The sequence below is a fragment of the Trichoplusia ni genome, chromosome 2 (genome assembly GCF_003590095.1).
Source record: "Trichoplusia ni isolate ovarian cell line Hi5 chromosome 2, tn1, whole genome shotgun sequence".
Classification (NCBI taxonomy): domain Eukaryota; kingdom Metazoa; phylum Arthropoda; class Insecta; order Lepidoptera; family Noctuidae; genus Trichoplusia; species Trichoplusia ni.
In genome coordinates, this window is record NC_039479.1 from 10,329,569 (window position 1) to 10,355,976 (window position 26,408).

The 26,408-nt window shown below is 34.2% G+C and overlaps 2 protein-coding genes across 2 annotated transcripts in view; one reads left to right on the plus strand and one right to left on the minus strand.

The window, feature by feature from the left end:
* Positions 1–15,057, plus strand: part of LOC113506969 (proton-coupled amino acid transporter-like protein CG1139) — a 37,131-nt gene extending 22,074 nt beyond the window's left edge. Inside the window, exons 6-9 of the mRNA XM_026889820.1 lie at positions 4,413–4,657; positions 5,928–6,140; positions 13,619–13,788; positions 14,519–15,057. Of these exons, the coding sequence (XP_026745621.1) occupies positions 4,413–4,657; positions 5,928–6,140; positions 13,619–13,788; positions 14,519–14,760 (870 nt within the window). The 3' untranslated portion in view covers positions 14,761–15,057. The remainder of the gene's footprint in view (positions 1–4,412; positions 4,658–5,927; positions 6,141–13,618; positions 13,789–14,518) is intronic.
* A 3,395-nt stretch (positions 15,058–18,452) lies between these two features.
* LOC113506986 lies at positions 18,453–25,312 on the minus strand. Its single transcript, XM_026889838.1, has 6 exons — positions 24,560–25,312; positions 23,863–24,094; positions 23,169–23,415; positions 22,548–22,781; positions 21,956–22,139; positions 18,453–21,451 (listed from the first exon to the last, which is right to left on the minus strand). The coding sequence occupies exons 1-6, from the start codon at positions 25,067–25,069 to the stop codon at positions 21,284–21,286; spliced, it is 1,575 nt and encodes a 524-aa protein (XP_026745639.1). The 5' UTR covers positions 25,070–25,312; the 3' UTR covers positions 18,453–21,283.
* Between the last annotated feature and the right edge of the window lie 1,096 nt (positions 25,313–26,408).

Sequence of the window (26,408 nt, forward strand, 5' to 3'; positions counted from 1 at the left end):
GACAAAAAGATGTACCTCAAATGCATGTTCTGAGTGTAGATGTTTTTGTGCATGTCACTTGAATGTTTGTAAAATCTCCATGATACAAGCATAAAATTTCTAAAAGAGGATAAATTTTCTATTTTCTTCGGTTTTTGTTCTGCTATTAGCAAAACATTCATGTTAATGAATTCGGACCAGTCGTTCATGTGTTATAAATGGTTTAAAAAACACGATTGGAATTGAAGATTCGAATTTTTAACAATTCTATCTAAAGAAAGTTATGCTGATTAGTTCCTAGTTTTGATTCTAGACTGTCAGGACTCACAGGAATTGACTCTTATTAGTCAAATCGATCAGTAGACTCTAATCTTTTTACAATAACATCTGTACTAAGAAAGATATGTGGGCCTATATGGGATACGTCCACTCCTAAACAACAGTCTGACTGTTATGATTGAGGATTCGACCCTAAAGCAGAATAAAAAAAAATGCATTTCCCGAGTCTCAGTCTTTTGTGCATGTGACTTTAATGTTTATGAAAAAACCCAGCGATACAAGAATTATTTTCCGCGGGAGTCGTTTACTAAAAAGAAAAAAAAACCTCTCTACGATCGATCCTGTCTAACAGTGAACTATTTGCTATTTTTTCAAGAAAGAAATATATAAAACCTCATTCACCATTACTCACTCTGCCGACAAATTAATCTTACCGAACACTACGGCTGAATTAAGGTCGCCATCTTTACTAACATATAATATGTTATTGCTCGTAATCTTTGCTTTTAATTTTCGAAAAAAACTCTTGCTGTTTTATACTTAAATTATTTTTTTCCGCATTTGTCTACCGGACCAGATAAATTTGTAACTGTGAATAATCGTTTTTAGCCTTTTTTTATAAATAATGTATGTATCTTCTGAAATTCACAATTAGACCCAAAGCCAAAAATATTTGTTATAAAGTAGGCGAATTCATATCTGCTACCTGTTTTAGTAGATAATAGTTTGAATACAAAAATGTAGTATCAGTAACATTATTATTATTACATCATCTACGTCATTTACGTCTATTTACGTTATTTATATTACGTCATTTACAACATTATTATTACATCCAATGTAAAAAAACTGAGAGACAGATGTGGAGTAAAACACCTAGATTGGGCCAAACAAAGGTGTTGGTTTAAGAAAAATTGAAAACCCCACCAATTTCACAAACTTTTCGTCTTAAACAAGAAACTATATAATTAAATCTTCTACGAGTACATAATCTTGCTCACTTCATAAAAGTGTTGGTTGACGATGTCATATTTTTCGGGCCACCTCATCAATCTACCCAATCTATCTTGAAGAGACAAATCCTAAATGAATGTCAGGAGAAATAAGAAATATGACGTTATATTAGTGAATATATTGGTGCGTGTTATTAATAAAGAAAATGTATTACACCTCTTTTTGTGCCGTAATTGTGTTTAAGTAACATCATCGCCAGCGATGAGTTTCTCATCAAAATGTACGCTATTAAAAATACTGTGAAGCACTATCATAACTTAATTAAAACTAAATGTATGGTTTTAATTAAGTTTTGTTGATCGATGTACAGACAAAAGGGAATAATTATTTTAATTATAAAACCTTTTTGTTGCATCAAAATGATAAGTATCTGAGCTTATAATTATAGATGTTGCACGCTATGTCCTTTCAAGGATTTAAACTAACTTCAAACCAAACTTTAATAAAATCCAATCTGATCCAAACTTAACTTATTTATTAATCACCAAATCTATCTTGACATTGATTGATTAAATTATGAACACGATATTCGCTTCTATAGGAACTTTCAAAACTGTCATTATACGTGACCGATACAAAGACTTTATCGAACAAAATGAAAAAACAAACCTTATTTTCTAAATATTATGTTGTAAAAGTAATTTGGCTTACTGACCGAGTTTTATGAAGTTTAGGAGTAATGTTTAAACAGCTTGCTTTCTTCCTAAACTGGTTTAATTATTTTAATTTTTTAAAAGTTGTTCCTTATTTCTTTTTGAATTGGCACTAATGTCGGTTTCCAGAGTACCAACTATCATCTCATTTGATTTGAAACAGAACTTTATTCTGTCTTTTTTTATAATAACCATCGTGAGACTGATTCATTATTAAATGATGCAACGGTCCGACTCGCGACCCCGCCGCGTCAGCTCATGATTAAGGACTCCGGTTGGGTCCGAAACTAGTCGGGCGCCCCCGATAAATACGCGTGAATAAACCGTTGTATCATTTAATAATTTATTCTATCTTACCCATCCAGATTTAACACCACTCTCCTCTTTTTTCATGCACCTCACTTTCTTTACTGATTCCAACTTCAGAATTTTCAACGTCCATTTGATGAAATCACAATTTGTTGGACAAGTGAAATTTTGTATGCAAAATTGATTATTATTATTTTTATTTTCGAGTTTTGATGAAACAAATAGTATTGTTTGCATGTTGGTTGAACAATAAAAGAAACTAAACACAAAAATAAGAAATAAAAACTGATTGCAAATATTATATTTATTTTGTTACAAGTACTATGTAAATAAGTGACTTGTAAGGGAGTATTGCTGTTACATTGTAGCAAAACACAATCGATTTTATTTTAAAGGTCAGGAAAAATAGAGTCCAGAGAAAAGAAATTGACGATTACTTTTACAATCGTCTACGAACTTGTTATTCAAAGACATTTTAACTGGAGCACATGGTTTCCGTTTTACTGATTCTTAAGTTTAACTGTTTATAGAATACTGTATTATGTTAACTATCGCGCAAGCTATACACGGTGATTTTTTAGACGTCTTACAAAAGTAGCCCAGTTCATGTATCCGACGTAAAATACCTAGGCGCGATTTTTTTTTTATCATCCACTAAAATAATAAGTACGAAGAAAAATTAAACGATGAAATCTGAAATATACTCTTAAAAATGATAAAAACGCCGCCGCCCGCACCCCCCACCATTGTTCTAAAAAACTACGCATTGCATCATAATATTGAATAAAAATTGCATTTTAAATTTATTCAAATCTCATAAATACCTATTTTTTTATCATGAACGTGTTCTAGTCATTGGATACATGAACAGGGCTGCTTTTGTAGACGACTAAAAAATCACGGTGTGTATATTACCGGTCAAGAGCAGGTCGTGAAATTTGGGTTCCACAGGAGTTGGTTAAAGAAAAATAAATGGTATTTCATCAAACTGATTACCGTTTACACCGTTCCTTAGCGTTCATTTAGATTCCGAATAATTCCGATATACATCATCTTTTTAAATTAATGTCTTGTTATCAGAGAGCTATAATATATGCAATTTAATTTTATTTATTTGAGTAGATCGGTGCAAATAAATTAAGCACAAAATAGAAAAATAAAATACATGGTTAAGTAAGGCCTGTAATAACTTGAAAACAATAAAAAAAAATTGAAAATGTTTTTAAATCATGCATTATTTTGATTTATATTTAAACGTATTGATATGAGGTGTTCATTAATTCACAAATTCACAAAAGCAGCAAGGATTAATCTGAACTGCTTTAAATGCGATGAGGTTTTAAGATTCATTTTTTGATAATGTATAAGTTATTTCACAATTTTAAACTAAATTAGATAGATAGAATATAGAAAGTTTAATTTTTAGAGAAAGAAAAAAAGAAAGAGTTTGACTACCCGCTTTCTCCCATAAGGTGCCCATGAGGATTCCCCTGCCTAACGAAAGAAGACTTGACTTTTAATTCGATTGCTAGGTCATCAAGCAGTCTACAAAAAATATGGATTGTAAAACCTCAATGCCCTTCAAAAATAAAATAATTTCGAATTCATAAAATTAACACACAAAATAAAGACCGGGACCACAATTTAATTTTATCCATTTGGTAATGACAAAAATAAATATGAACTTAGCCAACCATTCACATAATCTTCTAATCTGTTTATTTAGAACCCTTTTTCGGCGAGTATTTTAAGGAAAGGCGTTAAAAAGATTTGGGTTAACCAGAGTGTGTAATTGAACATTTTATTTGGGAATGTTTAATGAAGCTTGCCAAAACAGCCGTATGAAGTGGAAGAGCAAATTTTATAAGAAAATATGTTACTATCCTCTTACATGATTCCGTGAATATTCTCTAGTGGGTTATGTAGAAAAAATATGAAACTTGCTTAGATCAAGGGTAATGTAAAACACAAACCTCGCACAGACGGTTGTGAAGTTATTGAAGTAAATTTTCACGTACCAATTGAAAGGCTTCTCTTGAACAAATAAGTACCTAACTAAATAACTCAAAACGAGTGGACTGAGACCGTGAAATAATGTACACTAACTTTACCAGCATCATTTTTAAATTAGCCAAAGTTTTATAGTTGACTAAAATGTTTCCTTTTACGCGTTTCCAGATTTTCGACCACTTCTTTCCTGCGACGAAATTCGAAGTGGAAGTCTACTGCGGGATTCTTCTTTTGCCTCTCATCTTGATCACACAGATCCGGCATCTAAAGTTCCTTGTGCCGTTCTCAGTATTCGCCAACGTTTGTCTAGTGATAACCTTTGGTATTACCTGTTATTACACGTTTACTGATCTGCCTCCAATTGATAATGTTGAGATGGTCGCCAGCGTTGAAAAGTGGCCGCTTTTCCTCAGGTAAGTTGGTTTTATTTCATTTGAACTAAAGTTGTGTATCTTTCTGGGTTTTTTTTTCGTTGGATCCGTGTGTCGCGTGGGGTTTTCACACATTCAAGTCAAATATACAAAAACGCAGCATGAGCATTCGGATCACACAAATTCTTGTCCAAAGCATGGATCGAACCCCCGACACCTCGCGCCTAATGGTAATCTGGTCCTTTACCACTCAACTCCTGCACCTCACTCCAGATCCCTCCTCAGTGTCCATTTACTGTATTGTTAAAAGCAGGAATATTTAGAAACAAAAACACTTCTAGAACAAGCTTACGAGTACTTTAAGTATTTCTATAAATCTCACAAAACTTTTCGGTATTGCTTTTGAAGATCTTTTACAAAATAAGTTTATAGCGATACTCAAACAAAATCAGTTTATTAAAGTTAATCTCGAGGTGAAGTTTCACTTGTTTCGGAAGCTTTTGGCCGCTTCCAGAAGTTTATTGTAGTCAAACAATAGAGGTAGTAACTTCTATGATATTTCGACCTTGGCTTTACTCTAAAAGAAGAAATACGTTAACACTTGTAACTAGAATATTGTTATCTGAAAACCAGTTCGTGACTTTAAAGAACTTTACTAGGATTTCAATGGAAACCTAAATATTTTGAGAGCGATGTAGGGTTGAAAAAATTCACGTAAATATTTGTACCTTATCAATCACTAGATTGACGTTATGCTCCAAAGTAAAATAATTTATAATTTTGAATTTGGAATGGTATTGAATACAGACGAGTGTATCAACATTTTATAACATTCAGCTTACTCAGATAACGCACTGCATCCAAATAAATGGGATGATGCCTGGCAATGAATGAGTCATTTTGAGCGCTGAAATTACTTTACTGATCCGATAAGCCATCACACGACTGCGCGGATAGCCGAGTGCTTGAGGTCATCAATCCAAACCCACTGTGTGCAACGTGTCGCGGGATCGATCCTCGTGTAGAACAAGCGTTTGTATGATCCACGAATGCTTGTTCTAAGTCTGGGTGTCGTTGTGCATGTGAATTGTATGTTTGTGAAGCCCCCCGCGACACAAGGATTAAATTCCGTAATGCGCAGGTCTGTACCTACTATTAGGGCTCCACACATAAAAAGTAAACACGAAAATAAGCGATATATGCTTGTCCGTCCGGCTTTATTTCAGAATCCTTTTTTAGCCTGTTTGTGCGGTTTCCCCGCAGTCGTAAGTCCGACTCACATTTTAATGGTGTTTGTTATTTCTGTCACCAGCACAGCAATCTTTGCAATGGAAGGCATCAACGTCGTCATGCCGGTTGAAAACGAGATGGCTAAACCCCAGCACTTCCTCGGCTGCCCCAGTGTCCTGAATGTGACCATGGTCTTCGTGGCTGCGTTGTATGGAGTCGTCGGGATATTTGGCTACCTTAAGTATGGAGAAGGCGTCCTTGGGAGTATTACGTTGAATCTACCGGAAGGTGAAATGTAAGTAATTGGAAAAAAGTTGCATAAGGAAGAAGTATACTCAATTGTCACGAATGATCTTTAGAAGTAGGCGCTCTGTTTGAACCGTCGAATAACCAAGCTCGAAAACAAAATATTCTAAATTTTCAATCGAAGCCATCACCCTGTAATCCAATACCCTGGCTCTTTTTCAACCTTGTTACCATAAATATCTGCTCTCAGAATCAAGCTTAAATTTAACACCCATTTTGCGGTCAGCAATAAGAGGAAATAGGCACACGAATGGAAATTAGGATCCGATTCGTGGACCCGACAAATTAATAGACAATTTAGAATTGGAAAGGCCTCGGTAATTTGAATTTCAACCGGAAGGTAAACTTATAAATTCGTTTGAACTTAACTTATTTAGTTAACATTTTATACTCTTGATAAGATAGTATTCCAAATTATCCAAATTATTTACGGTTTTCGATAATGACTGTATGAATACTTCTGACTCCTTATTTAAACCTAACCATGATGCTGCACTTTGAGTAGCAGATTAGTGAGTATCGAATTTCATAGTTCCATCGTGCTTAGAAAAGAAGCTAGAAGCTAGCTATTTATTAAGGAATATAACCCACCACTAAGAGTATTTAATCCTTGTATCGCGACAGGTTTCATAGATATTGAGGTCAAACGCACGAAGGCGCCCAGACTCAGTACTACAAAAATTCGTGCATCATACAAATGCTTCTCCTACGCGACTACGCTATACCACTCGGCTATCCGTGAAGTCTTACTGCCTGCCATAAGGCTTACTTCGCAGGAATCGCGTAACCCATAGAATTTACAGAGTTTTTATTCCATTCGAAAATAACATCGTACATCACACTAAGGAGTATCTTTTTGTTGGCACAGTTCAAATATTGTTTTGGCTGAAAAATCAAAGCTTAATTGGTTTCGGAAAATCGCTACGTTTGAAATTTTCGACGCAATTTATTGGATCATGAGAATGTAATTACCTGTATAGGTAATTGAGAACCTGTTTTTATGACAGCGATTTGATATATCCCGTAGTTATCAGGAAAATTGTTGTCAGAGAATTTGTCTAATCGAGTTGCGATCTCCTCAAAGGATTTTAACGGTGTATGTCAACAAAAAAGAAATGCAATAATCTGTGGTGTCAAAAGTCTAATGAGGTACTCTTTGTCTCTGCATCCTACAGATTATGTAGACTACAGTGAACTAATGAAAAAAACAAAAACAAGGTCATTTTTTCTAGATTTTTTGAATATATTCCGAGATTAGGTACAAAAATGAGCTGCTCAAAAAGGGGTCACTCTTATTCTATTTTACAAAAACATATATATACAAGTAATATTACATTTCGTCGTTTCGGAGTTGTAGAAACTTGTTTATTTGCGGGACAGTATTATTATCTTGGTAATGATAATATGACCAAGAATGAGGTCACAACGGCACTGTGCTTTTCTCTAACTTACACAATTTTCTTGAATAAACTAGTTAGCTGGCTTAATCCCGCAAACACGACTCTTGGCCTGATTTTCTGTTTATTCCTCCTCTTATTATGGTAAGATGATTTTCTAAATTTTTAGGTCAGACTTGAATCACGTGCGGTGGATTAGAACGGAGTCATTTTCCTAGATACAAAATATCATTAAAAAGGATCACGAAACTCTTCTTACAACTTTTAATTTGCCACTTAAGAAAAATTTTCATACCTAAATTGACAAGTATGTAGTGATGAAGGTATATAAATATTTGTGTGGGCATTTGTTTCTAAATATCAAATACAATTTTTCTGAAAACAAAAGAAACACATTTTCAATAACTTTTCCACGTACTAGAAAATGACAAATAAGTGGTTCACAGAAATCGTCAAACTCATATTGATACGTATGTATGTTGCAAAAACAAAACCAATTTCAGACAAATGGTACACATTGTACTGACCCTAAAACGATTTGTATTCCGAATAAATCCGTCCCTAGAGCTTTAAGAAATTCTCACAAATGTATTGAATAACCGTAAATATTGGATCGTAAATTTAGGCTCAAAGTATCCGTGAGACGGTGGTTCTAGGTTAAGAGACAGAGAATTAGATTGAAAAATCTAGTGTTCAACCTTTTCAGATTATAAACCCTTTATTTCGATCTGAGTTGGAAAAGTTCAACCCAAATGAATAGTAGTGATGTCAGAATAGCGTCTACGGATAAAATGTGTCTCTTCTTTGCAATTGCAAAAAACCCGCTAGATTAACGAAACAAAAAAGTATTTAGGCGCGAGATACAGACACCAAGTATCATACATAAACCGGTCAAGTTTAACTTGAACTCGCGAGGTTAAGGGTTCCGGACAAATAAGCAGAAGAAAAAAAAAAACAAATGTATGACCATAACAACTGTTGCTTGAGCTCGATCTTTTTTTTAGTATTTGTTGATACCTAGTGGCAACAGAAATGTATAACGTGTGGAAACTTCAGCTGTCTAGCTATCATGGTTCATGAAAAACAGCCTCGTGACTGACGGTCCTAGTAACAAAGTTTTGTTTTAACCCTTGGGAATCCTAATAACAAACTATGTCACTAGGTTAACTTTTACCTACCTAGTTTTTAGTAGTAATAAAACAGTTTCCTAAGTTTTACCTGCTTAGTTAAAGTTACTCTTGGGAGTTTAAATTGTTCAACAATTAATTCAACTATATAAACCCCGTGACGAATAAAGCCGTGATTGAGATGTCTGACAAGTTGAATCTCAGATAGAATGGAGTAATGGTTATTAAACACAAACGTGGAGACAACTTCAGGCTGACAAGCTTTGTGTGCCCCAAAGGATTTCTACGAATCGGGGGACAATGGGAATCGCACGAGAATATAATAGGAAAAACTACTTTACGTATGAGATAATTTCATGTCTAGCTTCTAATGGATGAAGACTGTGTATAAAACGAAAAAAAACTATTTTGTCCCTCAGTTAGATAAATTGATAAATATATTATAAGACACATATTTTTTTCTTTTTCTGGAAATCTAAAATTGACAAACTGTTTTAAAGTTTAGGAGAGTGGCTTGTGAAAGCGATTTCGTAAAATAGGTACCCTTTTTGGTGGGACATATTAAAAAATACGTATCCATTATTAAACATTAAACTACAAGACGTACACTGAAAAAGATATTTGTTGTCATTCCTATTGTTATAGTTCTCTTAGTAGCTTGGCGGAACAGCACTCGAGTTTAATGAGAAAGAATGCAACAGCTGATTTCTAACCTTCTTTTTTTTTAAAGCCCCGTTAGAAGAACTTCTGATTAATTTACATCCTCATTCCAATCTATTTTTGAAAATAGAGGAAACCTAATTCGTAAAACCTATCTTCACGTGTTTTCCAAGTGAAACAGTGACATATCTAACTATTCGTGGATGTTCACGAGAAATACCAGTAGGTATTTACGTTTTGAGGAACATTTTCAAAGAATCTATATCTTATATTAACGGTGTCGGAGTTATTTCTGTTAATAATTACTGTGCTCAAGGAAGCTTATTTAATCATTGATTCTTTGAATATTTATAATGACTACCTACCATTCATTTTTTCAAAGAAATTCATGGTAATGAATTGTTAATTATTTTTGGATTTTACCTCCTGGTTCTTCATTTACAATACTTAATTATTTCTAATTATATTTTAGGATTTTTTTTAAAATAAGTGGCATTTATTGAACAGGACCTGATTTTCTTTCGAGCTAGGGATTTAAACAGTCGTACTTATATCGAGTGAAATAATTAAAGTGTTTATTCCTTATTCTGAGAGTTTCAATTCAAAACTAAAATCTAAGGCAATGTTAATCGCATTAGAGTAGAAAATGAAAAACAAACTAAGTGCGCCGAAATGACATTTCAGTACATGACGTGACCTTGACTTAAAGTCATTAGTGTTGAACCCTGAAAAATAAAGTTAAGTACCTTTGAGCGATTCATCTGAGTAATCGTTCCGAGAAATCTATATACTAATATATAAAGGTGAATAGTTTGTTTGATTGTTTGTTTCTTTGAACGCGCTAATCTCAGAAACTACAGGTCCAATTGAAAAAATATTTTTGTGATGAATAGACCATTCATCGAGGAACGCTTTAGGCTATAAACCATCACGCTGCGACTAATAAGAGCGAAGATACAATGGAAAATGTGAAAAAACAGGGCAGGTATAAATCATAAATTATATGTTCTACCGACGGGGACGAAGTCGCGGGCAACAGCTAGTTTCATATAAAATGCAGGCTGTGTTATACCCGAACGAGGTTCAGTATATACCTCGAGGTTCCATATAATGTAGACCGGTATAAGTACGTTAAGTACTTGTTTGGCACCGGTAAAGCAAGCTTTTCACATGAATGTCAGCCACAGTCATTATGTCGCTAATAGTATTTGTATTTAATTCGATTTGGATAATCAAATTACTGTGGACTACCAAAGCTAAAACTTTAGCTATACTGCCTTTGTTCCGCAATTTGCTTTAGTAGTGAACTTTATATATCAGTTCAGTAAAATATTGGCACATAAATGCCAATATTCCTAGGGATTACAGCTTTAGGTAAACAAACTCTAGTCCCATAAGTTGAAAACTGCTAAAAAGCCGGTAGATAATGGAGTTTGATAAAACGTTTTGTTTTATTTGTCTATATGTTTAAGGAACATTTGCTCACCACTTGAAAAAGCGAGTACAAGTTTGCAGCTTTATTCTGTTATCATTGGCCTAACCTTTTCCCAACTATGTTGGGGTCGGCTACCAGTCCAACCGGTTTCAGCTAAGTACCAGTGTTTTACAAGGAGCGACTGCCTATCTAACCTCCTCAACCCAGTTACCTGGGCAACACGATACCCCTTGGTTAGACTGGCTGTCAGACTTTTTCAAGCTTCTGACTACCTGTAACGACTGTCAAAGATGTAGGAATAACAGCCGGGACCCACAATTTAACGTGCCTTCCGAAACACGGAGGAACTCGTTATGACAAAGATGGTCACCCATCTACGGGCCAACCGCGCTTAACCTGTGATCAAATCACTTAATGCGGTTATAGCTTAGCCACGAGCTCCTCCTTTATAGTTGCGAGAGCTTTATTCTGTTAATGTTTTAATATTCGTTCTTATAACGGCAACAGAAATGCTTACAGAGTGGAAATTTTTATTGTCTAACTATGAGGGGTAATAGGATACAGCCTGGTGAAAATATGACGGACAACAATTTTTTAGTAGTAGGATTCCGTATGTACTCTTCGGCTAAGAAACCCAAAAAACATTAGTCTCAAACATAAGTGGATGCACAAGTGCTTATCCAACGCATTAATTGGTTTGAAGCTTTGATTAATTGTAATTGATACCACTATTGTATAAAGCTCAATCCTGTGAATTCAGGCGTAAAATAATTAAATATAATTAATCAGTTTACATTCTCCGATATTCTATTGATGCTGAACATTGAACTATCATTATAATTGATGCATACTCGTACTATTGTGGATAGCGAGTTTATATACAAAATGAATTTGCTACCGATCTTTGATCCTCGATAAGGAATATTCTGTGCACAGGTTTTAGCATTAATCACCACGTTATCACAACCCATATTCGTCTACTGCTGGACATATAGGCCTCTCCAATTACACGCCATCAAGACCTATCTTTGACTTCTGGCTTCCAGCTCCTGCCATCAATCTTGTGCAATAATCAGTCCTCCAATCTTTACCATTATTTGATATCAAATAATAAGATCGTCCGATTAGTTTCTGATTGATGATTGATCTGATTGATGATCTGATCTGATTGATCTGATGATCTCTTTAATCCCTCGCTGCCTCCATTCAACTAGTCAGGCGATCCTGGTATCTGATTCACGAAATTCATTTTAATAATAATAGCCAGTGGTTGGTAATTCGAGTTCCACGACAACTTCAAACACTTAAAATTAATTGTCAGTGTAATCAGCTGCGGGGCTGCAGTTTAACCTCGGGAAAGTGTTGAGATGAAAGCGCTCCGGAAATTAGTCGCGCTTAAAGACAGACGTGACTCGGGTTTCAAAGAAATTTCAGCTGCATTTTAGGAGTATAATAGACGAAATTTAACCACAAACGGTTGTAGACAGACATGAAGACAGTTTTTTATAGTTACCTGAAGCATTGAAGGTTGTAATTGGTTGTTGGTAATGTCTATCAGCGTGTGTACCTACAGCTTTTAAAGTAGATTCTTATTTACAATTTAAAATATTTTATTTATAGGAGGGTGCCATGCGACACTACGAGTATGCTAACAAACACTATTGCGATATTTTAATAATTTCCTAGCAGAGTTAGGATTCTCATCCGATAACGCCCTCAAATGACTAATCTTAACGAAAAATGACATTTTTTTTTTTAAATATCGCTCATAAATGAAAATTTCACCCTTCTTCAAAAGTCAGAATAAATAAATAAGTACCTATATTTTTTATAAACAGCTCTGGAGTTATGAACTCCATTTCTTTTCTTTAAATTAAAACCGTCTGTCTCCCCACCACATTAAAGCGTCATGAAAATGAATAAGATAAATTTATTTGAATATTTACCTGTTTATCAATTGTATTCTCCTGGGAGTTAAGGAGAAATGTTTTAACTTATTATCTCAGTATTTCCTCGTGCCGAACAAATTGGCTGTATCTCCTGGTTTCCAAGTATCTCGGGCAGATAATATTTAAAGAAGCTTTTCCTCTTACAATGTTTATTAAACTAAGATTTGAAATTAATATCTACTTGTTCGTGCAGCTAAATATACTTCAACAGAAAACCCTCATTTCTTTTTCCTCACTTTTTTCCTCTTTCTCAATCTTACAAATAAAATTCGAACTACTTTTTGTCATCCTAGGATCTTACTGGCATCGAAAGTATAATTAAAACGTGAAGTCTTTCTGAAGTATGTATTTCGTTGCCGTTACTCGTGGAGGCTATTCACCTATCTAAGTTACTAAATAAAATCTTCATTTGGTTACGCCAACCATTAGTCCTCCACAACTTAATTATGAAGTCTGACACAATTGTCATTTTAGTTTCCACATCGTTTTTAAACTTTTCGGGTTGCTTTAAAGCTATTTAGCTTTATGGCTATTTTAGGTGTAGTGATTTAATAACGTATTGATACAATTTAATAGAACTCAAACCGGCCACTACTGGTTCAACACGCCAGTCGTAATACCATTTTTACCGCCGAGATCTTTGACGTCAAGAGGGGTGTTTCTTGAAAGATCCCAAGCAGATTGACCAATTTCAATATAATTTGTTTCGTATAGGTAAACTATGGGCGAATGTTCTTAGAGGCTTAAATAAAATCTGTCCAACTATTTCAAAGTTACGGGGGAGTTTCAATTTTAAACCTTACTTTGGTTCTATTATACTAAAAATGTTTGAAATAAAACATTCCAACTATATGCGTTTCAAATGATCCAAGCATTCATTTCAAGACATTTTTTTCCAGTTTGGCTCTGACCGCCAAGATCCTTGTGGCGATTGCAGTGCTGTTTACCTACTGCCTCCAGATGTATGCTCCAATGGACATCATATGGACCCGGATGAAGTCCCGGGTCAGGAAAGACTACCATAATACCAGTCAGATCGTACTGAGGACAGTTAGCGTGGTGTTGACTGGTGAGTTCAATAATATAATCAACGACCAAGGAGTTTTTGGAAATCTCCGTCATATTAAACCCTTCGTGTATGGATAATAACAACTTTTTCGGTTAAATTTACACAAATCACACATAATTCACAAAAAAAAACTTGAACCTTAGATAAGTATTTCAAACAACCCTCCCCACTACCCCTTTGAAAACTAAATTTGACTTTAAGTGAATTCAATAACAAAGACAATTAAATAATCAATTTCAACTAAGAACTCTTTTAACTGGATTCTCGTACAACAGACATGAATACCGCATTACTCCATTAAGGGTGGTCCTAATCGAATTTGTTTCCCAAAAGTTACCTTTGTACATAAACTTTCCTCATAATAGCCTTTTCAATAAACAAATGTCTGCTCAATCGATGTTTCGTTACCAAGTGAATTGACTGTGGAATTCAATTTGCTTGGACAGAAAAATAAATATTAATTGTGAGTAATAGATACATGACTCTGATCCTGCTTTTTGATTTTGAAAACACTAGCCGCACGATGCACGATGCACGATGCACGATGTTACGATCTGTTTTTGGGTGAAATTTATTTATCGATATTATGAATACGTAATATACAAAAATGTTAATCAATCGGAATTCTTTTTAGTACTCATAATGCAATCTTTGTTAAGTTTGAGACTAGATGGCATTACGTGAAAGTTGTAGAATATTGTGTTTTTACTAATTTGGTTTTTTTTTTCAGTGGTATTGGCGGTTGCTGTACCGGATCTTGAACTCCTAATCGGTCTGGTCGGCGCCATCTTCTTTTCGACTCTCGGTCTTCTAATCCCAGTGGTGGTACAAACAGTCCACAAGTGGGAACGAGGGTTGGGCAAATACTCATACATCCTATGGAAAAACGGTTTATTACTAATATTCTACATCATAGTCTTAGTGTCAGGATGTTACGCGGCTATTAATGCAATTATTGCTAAGTTAACGTAATTCTTCAAGAAACTTGCAAGCAGGATTTATTCTGTCATGTAAGTGAGGGGCTGTGACATGAATATTGCCGTCTCGCTTCCACTTGTTTAAAATCGTGCGAGGTTATGATACAAGTTCTGAATACGTGTGGCAATTAAGAAGATGAGAATCAATTGCGACCTTCTTTCTGCAATAGCTTAAAACAGTAACAATAAGATCGTCTACGTTGAGTGTATTTATTTAAACGAAAGACAGTTTATGACAAGAGACAATGCCTTTAGATTCCGGAAGGTAAAAAATAAAGTGTTTTGAATATTTCTTGAGGTTTTAATTTATAATTCCTTGATATGGTATTTAGTCTTAGCACGACGGTGACGTTAATTGCTGGTTTCAAAGTAAATTGTAGTGTCCTTGAAGATTTATTTAAAGGCTTCAAATCAAATATAATGCATGTATATACCAGAGTACCAACAGTGCAAATACCAATCCCGCAGACTTCTAGCAAACAGATTTTTTTTTTTTGGAAAATACCTACATAGTATAGGTAATTGCAGAGCTATATTGTTCCGCAGCTGATATAGTGTGTTCAAATTCTAAAGCTCCACCCCCTCGTGGTCAAGGAAAACATACTAAGTAAGAGGAACAGAATTTAATTAACGTGTAAATTCTACCCACGTAGGTTTCAGGGTAGCGTCCACACAGTTTATGCGGGCATTACTATAGAAAGCCATTCACTTATTAAACCATCCCTCTTATTTGATGTCACCCACTATGTTTATGAAATAACTCCGAAAACCGCGAAATCCGTACATAGCGTTGAAACTTAGACAAAATTACTGATATAGTTTAGTTTAGTACTAAATTTAGGCTGACAAACATTGTAAGATTAGATCCTGAAGGTATGTTTACATAAAGACAGTTACTTGCTCCTGTGTAAGCATATAAGCAGGTAATACGACAAGTCCGCGTAGGTAAAGTACCTTGGCGCATTCTGCCACTTCTGACGTATAGTTATGTAAGCGTAACAGAATGTAGGGCGGGGAATCCTCATGGACACCCTGAGGGAGGAAATGGGTAGTGTCAGACTCTTGCTGATTAAATCTGAACGCCATGCTACGGCATCCGCGTTTTTATCTCGGTGTATGGCAATGCGTTGCAATCATACACTGGCCGCGGGCTTCCACTGGCCAGTTGTGTGGGCCGGTCGGTCACTTTCTTCTCCTCGTCTCATATTGGGACCACATCCATAGCACCGACCCCATAAAAAGTGTACCCACAGTACGATTAGAACTATCTACACGTGGGATGGGCTTATTACCTAAGGCAGTGTGGCGGCCAATGCCTGTTGCATGTAAACGAATCTCGAGACTAAAGCCTGTAGCAAACCTCAAAATTGTGGTAAAACTACATTCCAATAGATAAGTGGAGTATTTTGTATTATTAACGAACATCGACAATAGAAACATAAATTATACAACTTTTCGGGCACTGGCAGTTGCATGAGTGTTCAAAAACCAAAGTTAAAGAATTTTAAATTATCTTCATTATTCTTCCCATGGAAATTTTTTATTGAGCACCTACCCCATTTAATATTATCCATATAGGCTATAGACGTCGATGGGTGGTCTATGTCCAGCAGTGAATGAAGATGGGCTACTGATGATTATGGTAGGTACTAAACCGATGTTAAAGTGCAACCAGCATGGAAGAGGTAGGTACCAATATTTACTTACAGAAAATTATACGTATTGTAACCCTACTTGAATATATTGAAAAACAATAAAGTAGCTGTTACCTCTGCTATGAAATTCAGAGCAAATAAAACAGACGTTAATGAAAGAGTTTTATGATACGACGATGAAAAAGTTTCCTCCATAAATAAACAATACTGGTGAGATGACATTTTCATTATTAGACGATTTTGCGGGTAGCGGCGTACGACAAAGGAGCCTAGAATAATGATTAATATTTCTAGGATAAAAGATCAAATAGATCGACATTATAGAACCGCTGAACTAGAGCTTTTCGTTGGAACTCACGTGACAAGTCTTAGACCAATTTTCTCTTTGAGTTGAACGAAGAAAATACAAGGTTTTTTTTTAATCAATCTTTTTTGCAAATAAACTTAGTTCAGGATATGTTTATAAATTGTGGATACGATAATTTATTTTGCAAAATGTTATCTTAACATTTGCATTTTTTATTGAACTCTACACAAAATTATGTCGCTAACTAGACCAATTTTTTTTTTAGGTACTAGCTTTAGAACCTAAGCACAATAAATTATAATTTGAACCTATTAGGACCAGACACAATGTTAATAGGAACGTCCTATAAATCTCCTGCTGAGACACGATAAAAGAAATCTTGAATATTTTTGTCCAACGTCAGCGTTTTCACGTAAATCTTTCCTTTATTACAATATTTGAAGATTATTTTTTGCATTTGGCATTCTTTTACCTATGACAGATAAAAAAGCGGTATATTATGCTAAGGTTGAAAATAATTCACGCATTATGGAAATACTTGATTTTAACAGTGCCGTATTATCCATTAGGCACTTTAGGCCAGTGCCTAGGGCCCACTATGACCAGGGGCCCACCACCAAAGTAGGCGTCTAAAAAAAGCACGATAAATTTTTCACTGAATGAAAATAACTTGAACCAAGGGGCCCCCACTCCCTTATTGCCTCTGGGCCCCTGTGCCCCTGGATCCGGCCCTGTTCCTATTCCATCATATTCTGATAGCTACTAAATTTCCATAAGGTTAACCTTTTTCTATTTTACTTACACATAAAATTTCTCAAAACTGGACCACTTTCTTAGTTAACAAACTGACTTAACTTTTTGCAGCAATAAAACGTGCTGAACAGAGACAATTAGTTGTTCTAATAACCATCTACAATACGAGAACTTAATCCTGTAACACAATATTTACCTAATCCCTAACTCCTACGTAATGTGTAGGGTAATAAAATCTGTAGGTAAATAGTAAGGCCAAAGTTTGTCTTAAAATATTTTGTCTACCACAAGAGAAATGTTGTTTACTTTAATACCTACAGGCTACGCATTAAATATAATAACTCTTCTGTTTCTGGAAAGTCCTATTTTAAGTAAAGCCGATTGGTAATAGTATACATCTACATCTAGTATAATAATATGTATTTTGATATATTTTAGTATTCGGATTTTTTGTGGATTCATGGTAATAAAGTTATGTGTGCAATAAGCATAAATTAAATACTAGGTAACTCAAAAAACTTTGCAACGTTGTTTTTTTTTATCAATTCAATAACAATATATAGCGCCATCTGTTATAAACTAAGGTCACTAAATACAAACGGTACAACGCTCTCCTGCGGGGAGGCGGTTACTGTGTAGGTGAGAGCAGCGTTATACCGCGCGGTCGGCCGATGTACGTGTATTAGGTATCAACGGATTTATTAGGGGAAAATGTAAAATAAGATCCAATTCACAGCCTATACCAGTGATTCAGAGTGCTGTGTGTAAATCGCCTTCTAAACGAAGTGACATTGAAATTTTATGACTATTTTAAAGTCCGTTCCAAAAAGTTTCATACAAAAACGTGAAAGCGAGACAGACAGAGATACTTTCGCATTTATAATATTAGTATGGATTGAAGTCATAGATGGCGTTGAACGTCATAAATTATACCAAACTGGATTTTTTTATGGGAAAATAAAACAAACGCAATAATATATCACAAATCAATGGTTTTATTTTGAATTACATCTGTCAACAGTCGATATTATTTTACTATACAGTTAAATACTAACAAGGAATGTTCGGCATAAAGACCGAATACTGAAACCTCACTTAGTTTTCAGTCGCCTTAAAGTCTCATTTTGTCTGTTACTTCAAGGTGCAAAGTAACAAGAGATAGACATTAAAGGACGTGTCAAGTTGCGTTTAAGTATTCGAAATACGTCTATTTTGATACAAATTCATCCAACATAAATACAAAACTATTAAGAAAAACAATTTATTTATAAAATGATCTACTCAGGCGTATTTATCGCTGCCGCCGCCGCGTCATCTCATGAGACCAAAACTAATCGGGCAGTCCCGATAAATAAGCGTGAGTAAACCGTTGCATAATTTAATAAAGAGATTCTTTGTATCGTTTTACATTTTCTGAATAAGATTGTTTTTATACAAGAAATCGTGGCATAACCTAAAGTATTAATCAGCAACTCAGTTGTTGAATATTATTTTAATAATTATGTCTATAATTTCGAATCAAGCCACGATCTGACAGAGGAAAAAAACAAAGAATCCTCTAATTTCTTTTTGATAAAATTGTATTAATATCTTAACGGTCTTTTGTAATTATATTTTTTAATTTATTATAAACAGTGCTTTTTAGGCACTATGCATTTATAAATAGTTTCTTTATAGCCAAGTCTGCAATATAGCTTACACGCCTTACACATTATTCATGTAAAAAGGTTTGCAAATAAAAACTGTGCTACAGCCACCCATTATGCAGACTTGGGTTACATTGACTAGAATATTTTTATTCAATTGAAAATAGCATTTATAATAATCGAGATATGATACGTTTTCTTTTATTAGAATTATTCTTATATTATGGACTACCTGCAATACATTGATATTTGCAATAAATAGTGTGAAGTGTAAATAACATATTATTATGATATAGCACTGAATCAATTATAATGCGTCGAATAAACATTTCTTATCACATATTCCAATATTTGTGCCAATATTGGTCCTGCAGACCAAACATCACAACTTAAATTATAATTTAAAGTCATTTTATTTTAAGTCAATCCTGACCTCTAGCTTCGGATTTTAATCACCTGTCAAAATGGTCATTGAATGCGATTGGTTAATCAAATGTACCAATCAATACAGCCCTTGTTTTGACAGATCATTAACTTTTTTTATGTACGTTTTCAGAAGCCAGTGATCTTTATTAAGGTTTTGACCTCTTGGACTAGTATATTAAAGATATTTTAAGTAGCTGCCGCAAACGATTTAGTTTAGCGATGGTCCCTTAAAAATAACGACTAGATATATGTTTCTGTATTATTTATTACCTATAGATCTGTTACCAATTGAATATTAATCTTGCAAAAGGTGTTAATAAATTATGATCCTAATATTTTTTATAGCTAGTGATATATTTTAGCAAGTATCTATATATGTTACTTTTATTTTTAGATAGGGAAAGTGATTTTATTTGCAACTCATATTTTAAATTAGTCTTATTTAGCAAGTATTTTTTAATAACAGATACAAAAGGATCCCTTACTTGCATTAGTTAAAGTGTTATAATAAATATAAATTCCGTTGTGTCTTACTATATATAATAATTTCAATTTCTGACTTGCCTTTCAATTTGTTGCAATATGACTGGGGTCCACAAATTGTTGAAAGATCTAAGCATTTATTAAACATTACGGGTGGGTGTTTCTATTAGACTATGTTTTATATTTTGGCAAAATGTTTTGTAACTTTGGTTTCAAGTAAGATTAAGGTTTTTAAAATATATTTTGGTATTTAGAAGTTTTAAAAAATACAGTTAAGTACATATTATTCATTTCCTTACAAGAGGTTTTTGTGGGTTTATTAACATGTTTAATATAAACAGTGTATTAAGTTAGAATATAAAATTAAATGCAATTCTTTTGAATAGAAGCAGTCTTATTTGTAGTTAAAACTTAAATAGAATACCATAACCACGACAAAATAATAAATTATTTTCTTTTTAAAATAACGCAACTGTGCGTATTAAACCTATACTTGTACATTGTGCTTTTAGCAATGCGAACTTAAAGTACGAAAAAAAATTGAGCATAAAAAAAAACAAATAAATATTATTGGATGTACTAAACCTAAAACTATTTTGTATGGAATGAGATTTATTTTACGATAAACTTTGAACAAAACAGTGCTGTATGTTTTTAAGAAAGACTAACTCCATAGATGTACACACAGATGGCGCTGTCATTAAAATAGCAGTCTCGAGTTTCGCGCTTATTTTGACAGCTGTCAGATGATCAGTGCTACAAATGCACCCTATTTAAGGTGATAAATGTCGAACTAGCTTACTTATACAATGGAAGCCAACATTCACTTCATACATTATGTATTTATAACCGACATTGTCTAGTAAATAAGAGTTTGTGTGGCAAAGGTAATATATGTACATTGTACATGGCCAGTTTTGTCAAATTTGAGAGATCAATAAATGGTTAATAGGTACCTACTCATTTTTATATTGTATAATATATCAGATTGTCTATTTAAAATGAATTCATTGTGCATATTGTAAAGTCTTATAATTAATTATTTATCATAACAAATTTTAAAGTTTAGTTGATAAAATGAAATTTTAATTCCTGATTCAAATATATATAATATGTCAAAATATAAAATCAGGAGTTTCATTTGAAGCCAGTATTATTTTCAAACATGTACATTTAACCCTTGCCACATTACACTAGGCCATACAAACATTCATACAACTACCAACAATTAATCTAATTAAGCGAGAATCATCCAATACTTTGCAAGGAATGTTTGAATTGTAATAGCTTACTGAGATTCGTGAACACCAAGTCTTGTGGATTCGATATTATGAAGTACACCAGGCCTAGTATTGAGAGTACCGCTCGCCATATCGAAAAGTGCGTCCAAGTGTGGTAGAAGGATGGGATGGTTGGCTGAAATCAGAAACAAGAAGAATAATTATTTAGAAGTACGCTTAGATGGTTTTTTGAGGGTATTATTGGCTAATTAAGTCTTATAAAAGGATGAAACTAATATAAGCATACTTTATATTGCGTAAGTGGCAAATGGCTTATGGACGATTTACTACGACGATTTATTACGACCAATTTACTTTCAGATGTTGCTTTTCACTGGAAATTTACGTTTAGCTCGTACAAGGGTATACTTACTCAGCAAGGTCTTGTAAAAAATCAACACAAAATTGGATATAAAAAAAAAACTACCGCAAAAAGATTTTAATCAGTTTTTTATAGAGTTTCACGAAAATTCAAATCAAATGCAAAAAGGCACTCCGTTCGTGGGTAACTTAATTACTTGTCCTACACGGGGATCGAACCCGCGACACGTCACTCACATCAAGATTGGTAGTAACCTTCTTCATTCTTTAACACTTGTATAGTGAGATATCGACCAAACATTTATAAAAATAAACTCACCGTAGTAACATTCCCACTTATAGTGATATTGTTGACTAGTGGGGCGTACTGGTACACCATCAGCTCGTCGTACATGCGGGCCGCTGTGCACACGAGCAGACACGCGGTGTACAACATGACTAGCACAATAGGCTGGAAGTACGGCTGCAGGCCGCGGGTCAGGTCTAAACTGGTTACGTCTAGTCTGAAATGTTAGAGAAGGGTTAATAAATGCACATTAGTAACTTTATTAAGGCTTTTTTAGCCTGTACTGGCCCATTAGTAAGACATTTACTCAGGTCTTATTAAAGTTTAATGCTTATAAACGTTTAAACAAAATAAGGAATTCAACTTTGCTGCATTGTTTCCATATCTCAACTCGAATTTATCACTATATAAACATATTTTTTTGAATAGTGTTTTAGAGAAGGTTTATTTTTAAGAGAAGGATTGCTTTGTAACTTTTGTGCATTTTACATGATTATTCACTAGATAAGAAATAAAAATAAAAATGAATATTATAATTACCTTACTGCCTCTTAATTCGCTTAAACATATTCAAATGTACACATATATCTAAAAAAAACTATGAAGAAGTAAAAATTATACCAACCTATCCAAAACCGATAGTAGACACAGGACACAGAAGAAATAATACGTAGCTACGTAGGGCATAGTCACAACAGCATGGAAAGACAAATGCCCTGCATCCAACGCATCGGAGTAACTCAGTAATAGCAGGTGCATGAGAGACAGGCCTCCTAGAACACCGTGACAGGCCGGCGCTGATGACCGCCAAGCCTTCTGGACTGCTAGCGCCACGTCTAAGGGTGTTAAGTCACCCAGTCTGAAAGTAAGGGAAATTAGACTTTAAGATTAGAGTGGTAAGGTTTAGTTTTGAAGTACATTATTTTTCGTGAAGTGAGTAATGGTTAGTTGTTGAATTAGCCTGTGACATAAATTTTACATTACAGTTTGTACAATTACACAGTAGTTTATCAAATAATGTCAAATCTAAAAGGTTTCACTTTAATAACTATTTCACAGCGACGACTATGACGTTTATATGGAATTTGAAATATTTATCTCCTGTTCACAATAAGAAGACCTTATCCCTTAATATATTTATTATTTTAAATAAGTGGTATTTATAATATGAAGACTAAAATTTGCATTTTCGGATCTTGAAAAAGTATCTAATATACGTAAATTGTATATCTATTCAACAACTCACCTTAAATATTTATCACCATCTCTGGACTGTTGGGACTCCAGAATCCTATCCCTGGACACCGCTCGGAAGGTCCCGCCACCCTGCATATATATCTTCTCTGGTCTGCGAGACCCGAACGGGTCTAGTCTATCGTCATTCGGTGACGTCAGTGGCGATGGAGACGAGAATGGGTTGTCTATGTACTGGTCATGGTAAGGCATACTGGACTCTAGAGTCTCCAGCATGGCTGTGAGGTCTGTCGGACGAGCTGGAATTTAAAAATAGGTAGGTATTGAATAGCGAAATGTATTTTTAAGCCCTCTGTCCACTAAGATATGTTTAACAAGCACAAACACTATGTGTTAATGTCGATTGAATACAGAGTGTTGGAGTGGAGTCTATCTCGCTGCTTTTTGTCAATGGCTGGAGTTTTAGAAAATAGTCAAGGGTGGGCGATACGGGGTGCTAACCAATGTAACTTTGACATTCGAAAAGCCTGCCTATCACGTGGTTTATGTACTACTAATTTTTTTTTCAAGTTTTCCTTCAAATTCTCAGGTATACCTAGCAGAGTATAATGTATAAGTTTTAAACCTTTGACTTTTACCTTGATAGCCCGTCAGTCCAAACACAACATTCTACATTTGAATTGGAATTAAAAAACCGAAATTCTATCATCTGTGAGCTTAAAGTATTTTAATTGAAGTTTAATTACCTGGCTTTGACCCCAACTTAGACTTGCTCTTAAACACTTTAGGACTAATATCTCTGCCATTAGCATTACTGTCCTGGCGCTCGTCTCTGACTTTCCGTCTCGTCTTCCTCGGTTTGTGACGGAGCTCCTTAGATATACCATTATTGTTCTCCACATCATTAGCTTCTATTTCCAGTTCACCGCTAAGGGTAACTACTTCATCCTTGTTATATTCTTTTAAGTAGTCATCAACCTAAAATAATATTTATGGCTATGTTTTAGTTGATTAATTTTCTTATTTTAACATTGATTAAGGGTTAAGGTTAAGGGTTTTACATGGAAATTTATATTTTATCCTTTAGCTTACAACACAAAAACTTATGAGTCAAAATATTGTAGTTTTGACATTTAAACACTTAAATAGAGCAGCTACTAGGGCCTCTTAACAGTTCATCTCCCATAAACTTGGTAACAATAACTTTAGCAACATTGTTAGCTAAGGGACAATAAACAAAAACCAAGTAGAGAATTGAAGAGAATTTGAATAATGTAATATACCAATTAATTAATGTAACTAATAAATGAGTAAATAGTTTTTTAATTAACTAAAAACTTTTAGAAATTAATTTTTATATATTTTTAAAAATGACACTTCATATTCTACAACTTTTATATCAACATGTCTTAATACAAATAAGACGAATAAGACAGTACATACCCTTTCTAAAGCACTAAGACTTGACCCAGGTATTTCAAAATCATGTAAGTCCCTGTCTCGGTGTTTAGAAGAATGCCTCTTTTTCTTACGGTAAGACGGACTCCGTTTCTCCTTATGTCCACTGGAGGGTCTCGACAGAGACTTCATGAACTTCTCATCCAAGCCATTCGGGTCATGAGAATAAAAAACAAATGAAGGATTCTTATCTGATTTCTTAATTTCTTTTTCTACAAAACCTAGGATACCTTGTTTTATTTGATCGTGTATTGGTAGTTCTGTGTCTAAGGACTCGTGTTCGGACTTTATCCAGCTGTCTCGCTTAGATTTGTCATTGGCAGGTTCTTCAGAGACCACTATTTCGTCGGGAGCTGTGTGACCGTTTGACATTTTTCGTGAACCCGATCTACTTCGTGATCTTTTCATTTTCTGCTTTGGAGACGGTGATCGGCATGATGTATGCACTTCAGCTATCTCCTCTTTCTCATCCCCGCTCTTCCCAGGCTTCATCATGAAGGATTTTTACGTAAAACCCACGTAAAGTTCAAATATACGATTCTCACTTATCTTTCAAATAACTAACTAACTAAGCATAATTTACAGCAGCAAATGAAAAGGTAACAACACAAAGTTAGTATTTCTCTATTTTTAGCACATCTTTATGTTTATTATTGATAATACTATTTATTTCATAACTAAAAACAAAGACTCGCTACTTGAAATGTCAAATGTCAACGCTTATCTTATGACGTCATTGTGACGTCACGAATAGAGCCTACGCAAAACGAAGCGTTCTGTTACACTCAGCACTTTTACTGTAAAGTCATTTTAAGGTTAAAAGCTTCGGATGTAGGATTACAATTATTTTAACATAGCAAGTGAAAAAATATTTTTAACTTTCATATATTGATTGGTGAATAATGAAAAATAAAAAAGCTTATTGAGTTATACTTAGTTATTAATAGTTAAGTTATGTACTTTTTTTGTTTTAATATATTATACAGCTGTTTTTCGAATCTTAAGAATAAAATAATAATAATAAAATAAATATATAAATAAATTTCTAAATTGTAATCAATAAATTATTTGATGTTCTATAAATAACGAACTGATAAAACTTCATTAAATAATACCTAAAAGCTCAAACTGAAGCGGCCCAGTCAACAGACTTAGTCATTATGCATAAAGGTGGCGACTTAGGAGCGCCGCGCCGTTCGTACCAGGCGACTTTACTGGACTCAGAATTTCGGAATGTAGCCGACCTTCAAATATCGCATTAGGACACGTGGAAGCGATAAGCGGTAGCGGAAAAACTAAAATACTTGTAGGTATTTTATACTACGAGTTAAACAGTGGTGGGTAGATAGCTTTATCTAAAGACAGTAATGTATCTATGTAGATTATTGCTTGAAGATAATTTATTTATCACATTTAAAATGATATCTTACTTTTTTAAGTTTGAATCATTTTACGTGGTCCTGTAAAAAAATAGTAATAATACGTTGCATTTAAACAACGCGAGGCCTCGGATGAGGAAAATTTAAAAAACTTCCACCTGGACATTGAAGTTCTATCCACACAAATCATAATTAATTGTTCTAGAAACACTAATTTCCTTTAAGTAATTAATTAAAAATACCAATATTTATAGGTTCCACTGCTAGGCACAATCCTCTGCCTTCTTCCCGTATAGGTAAGGTTTTTGCATTGGTTACCTTGTTAGCTCACTGCGGGTTGTTGTTGATTTCGCATTGAGAAATTTGTTAATCCAGGTTTCCTCACGATTTTAACTTCACACTGTGAAGTCACAGTTTGTCAGTAGTGACTAAGGATATTTAAAAAAGAACATGTA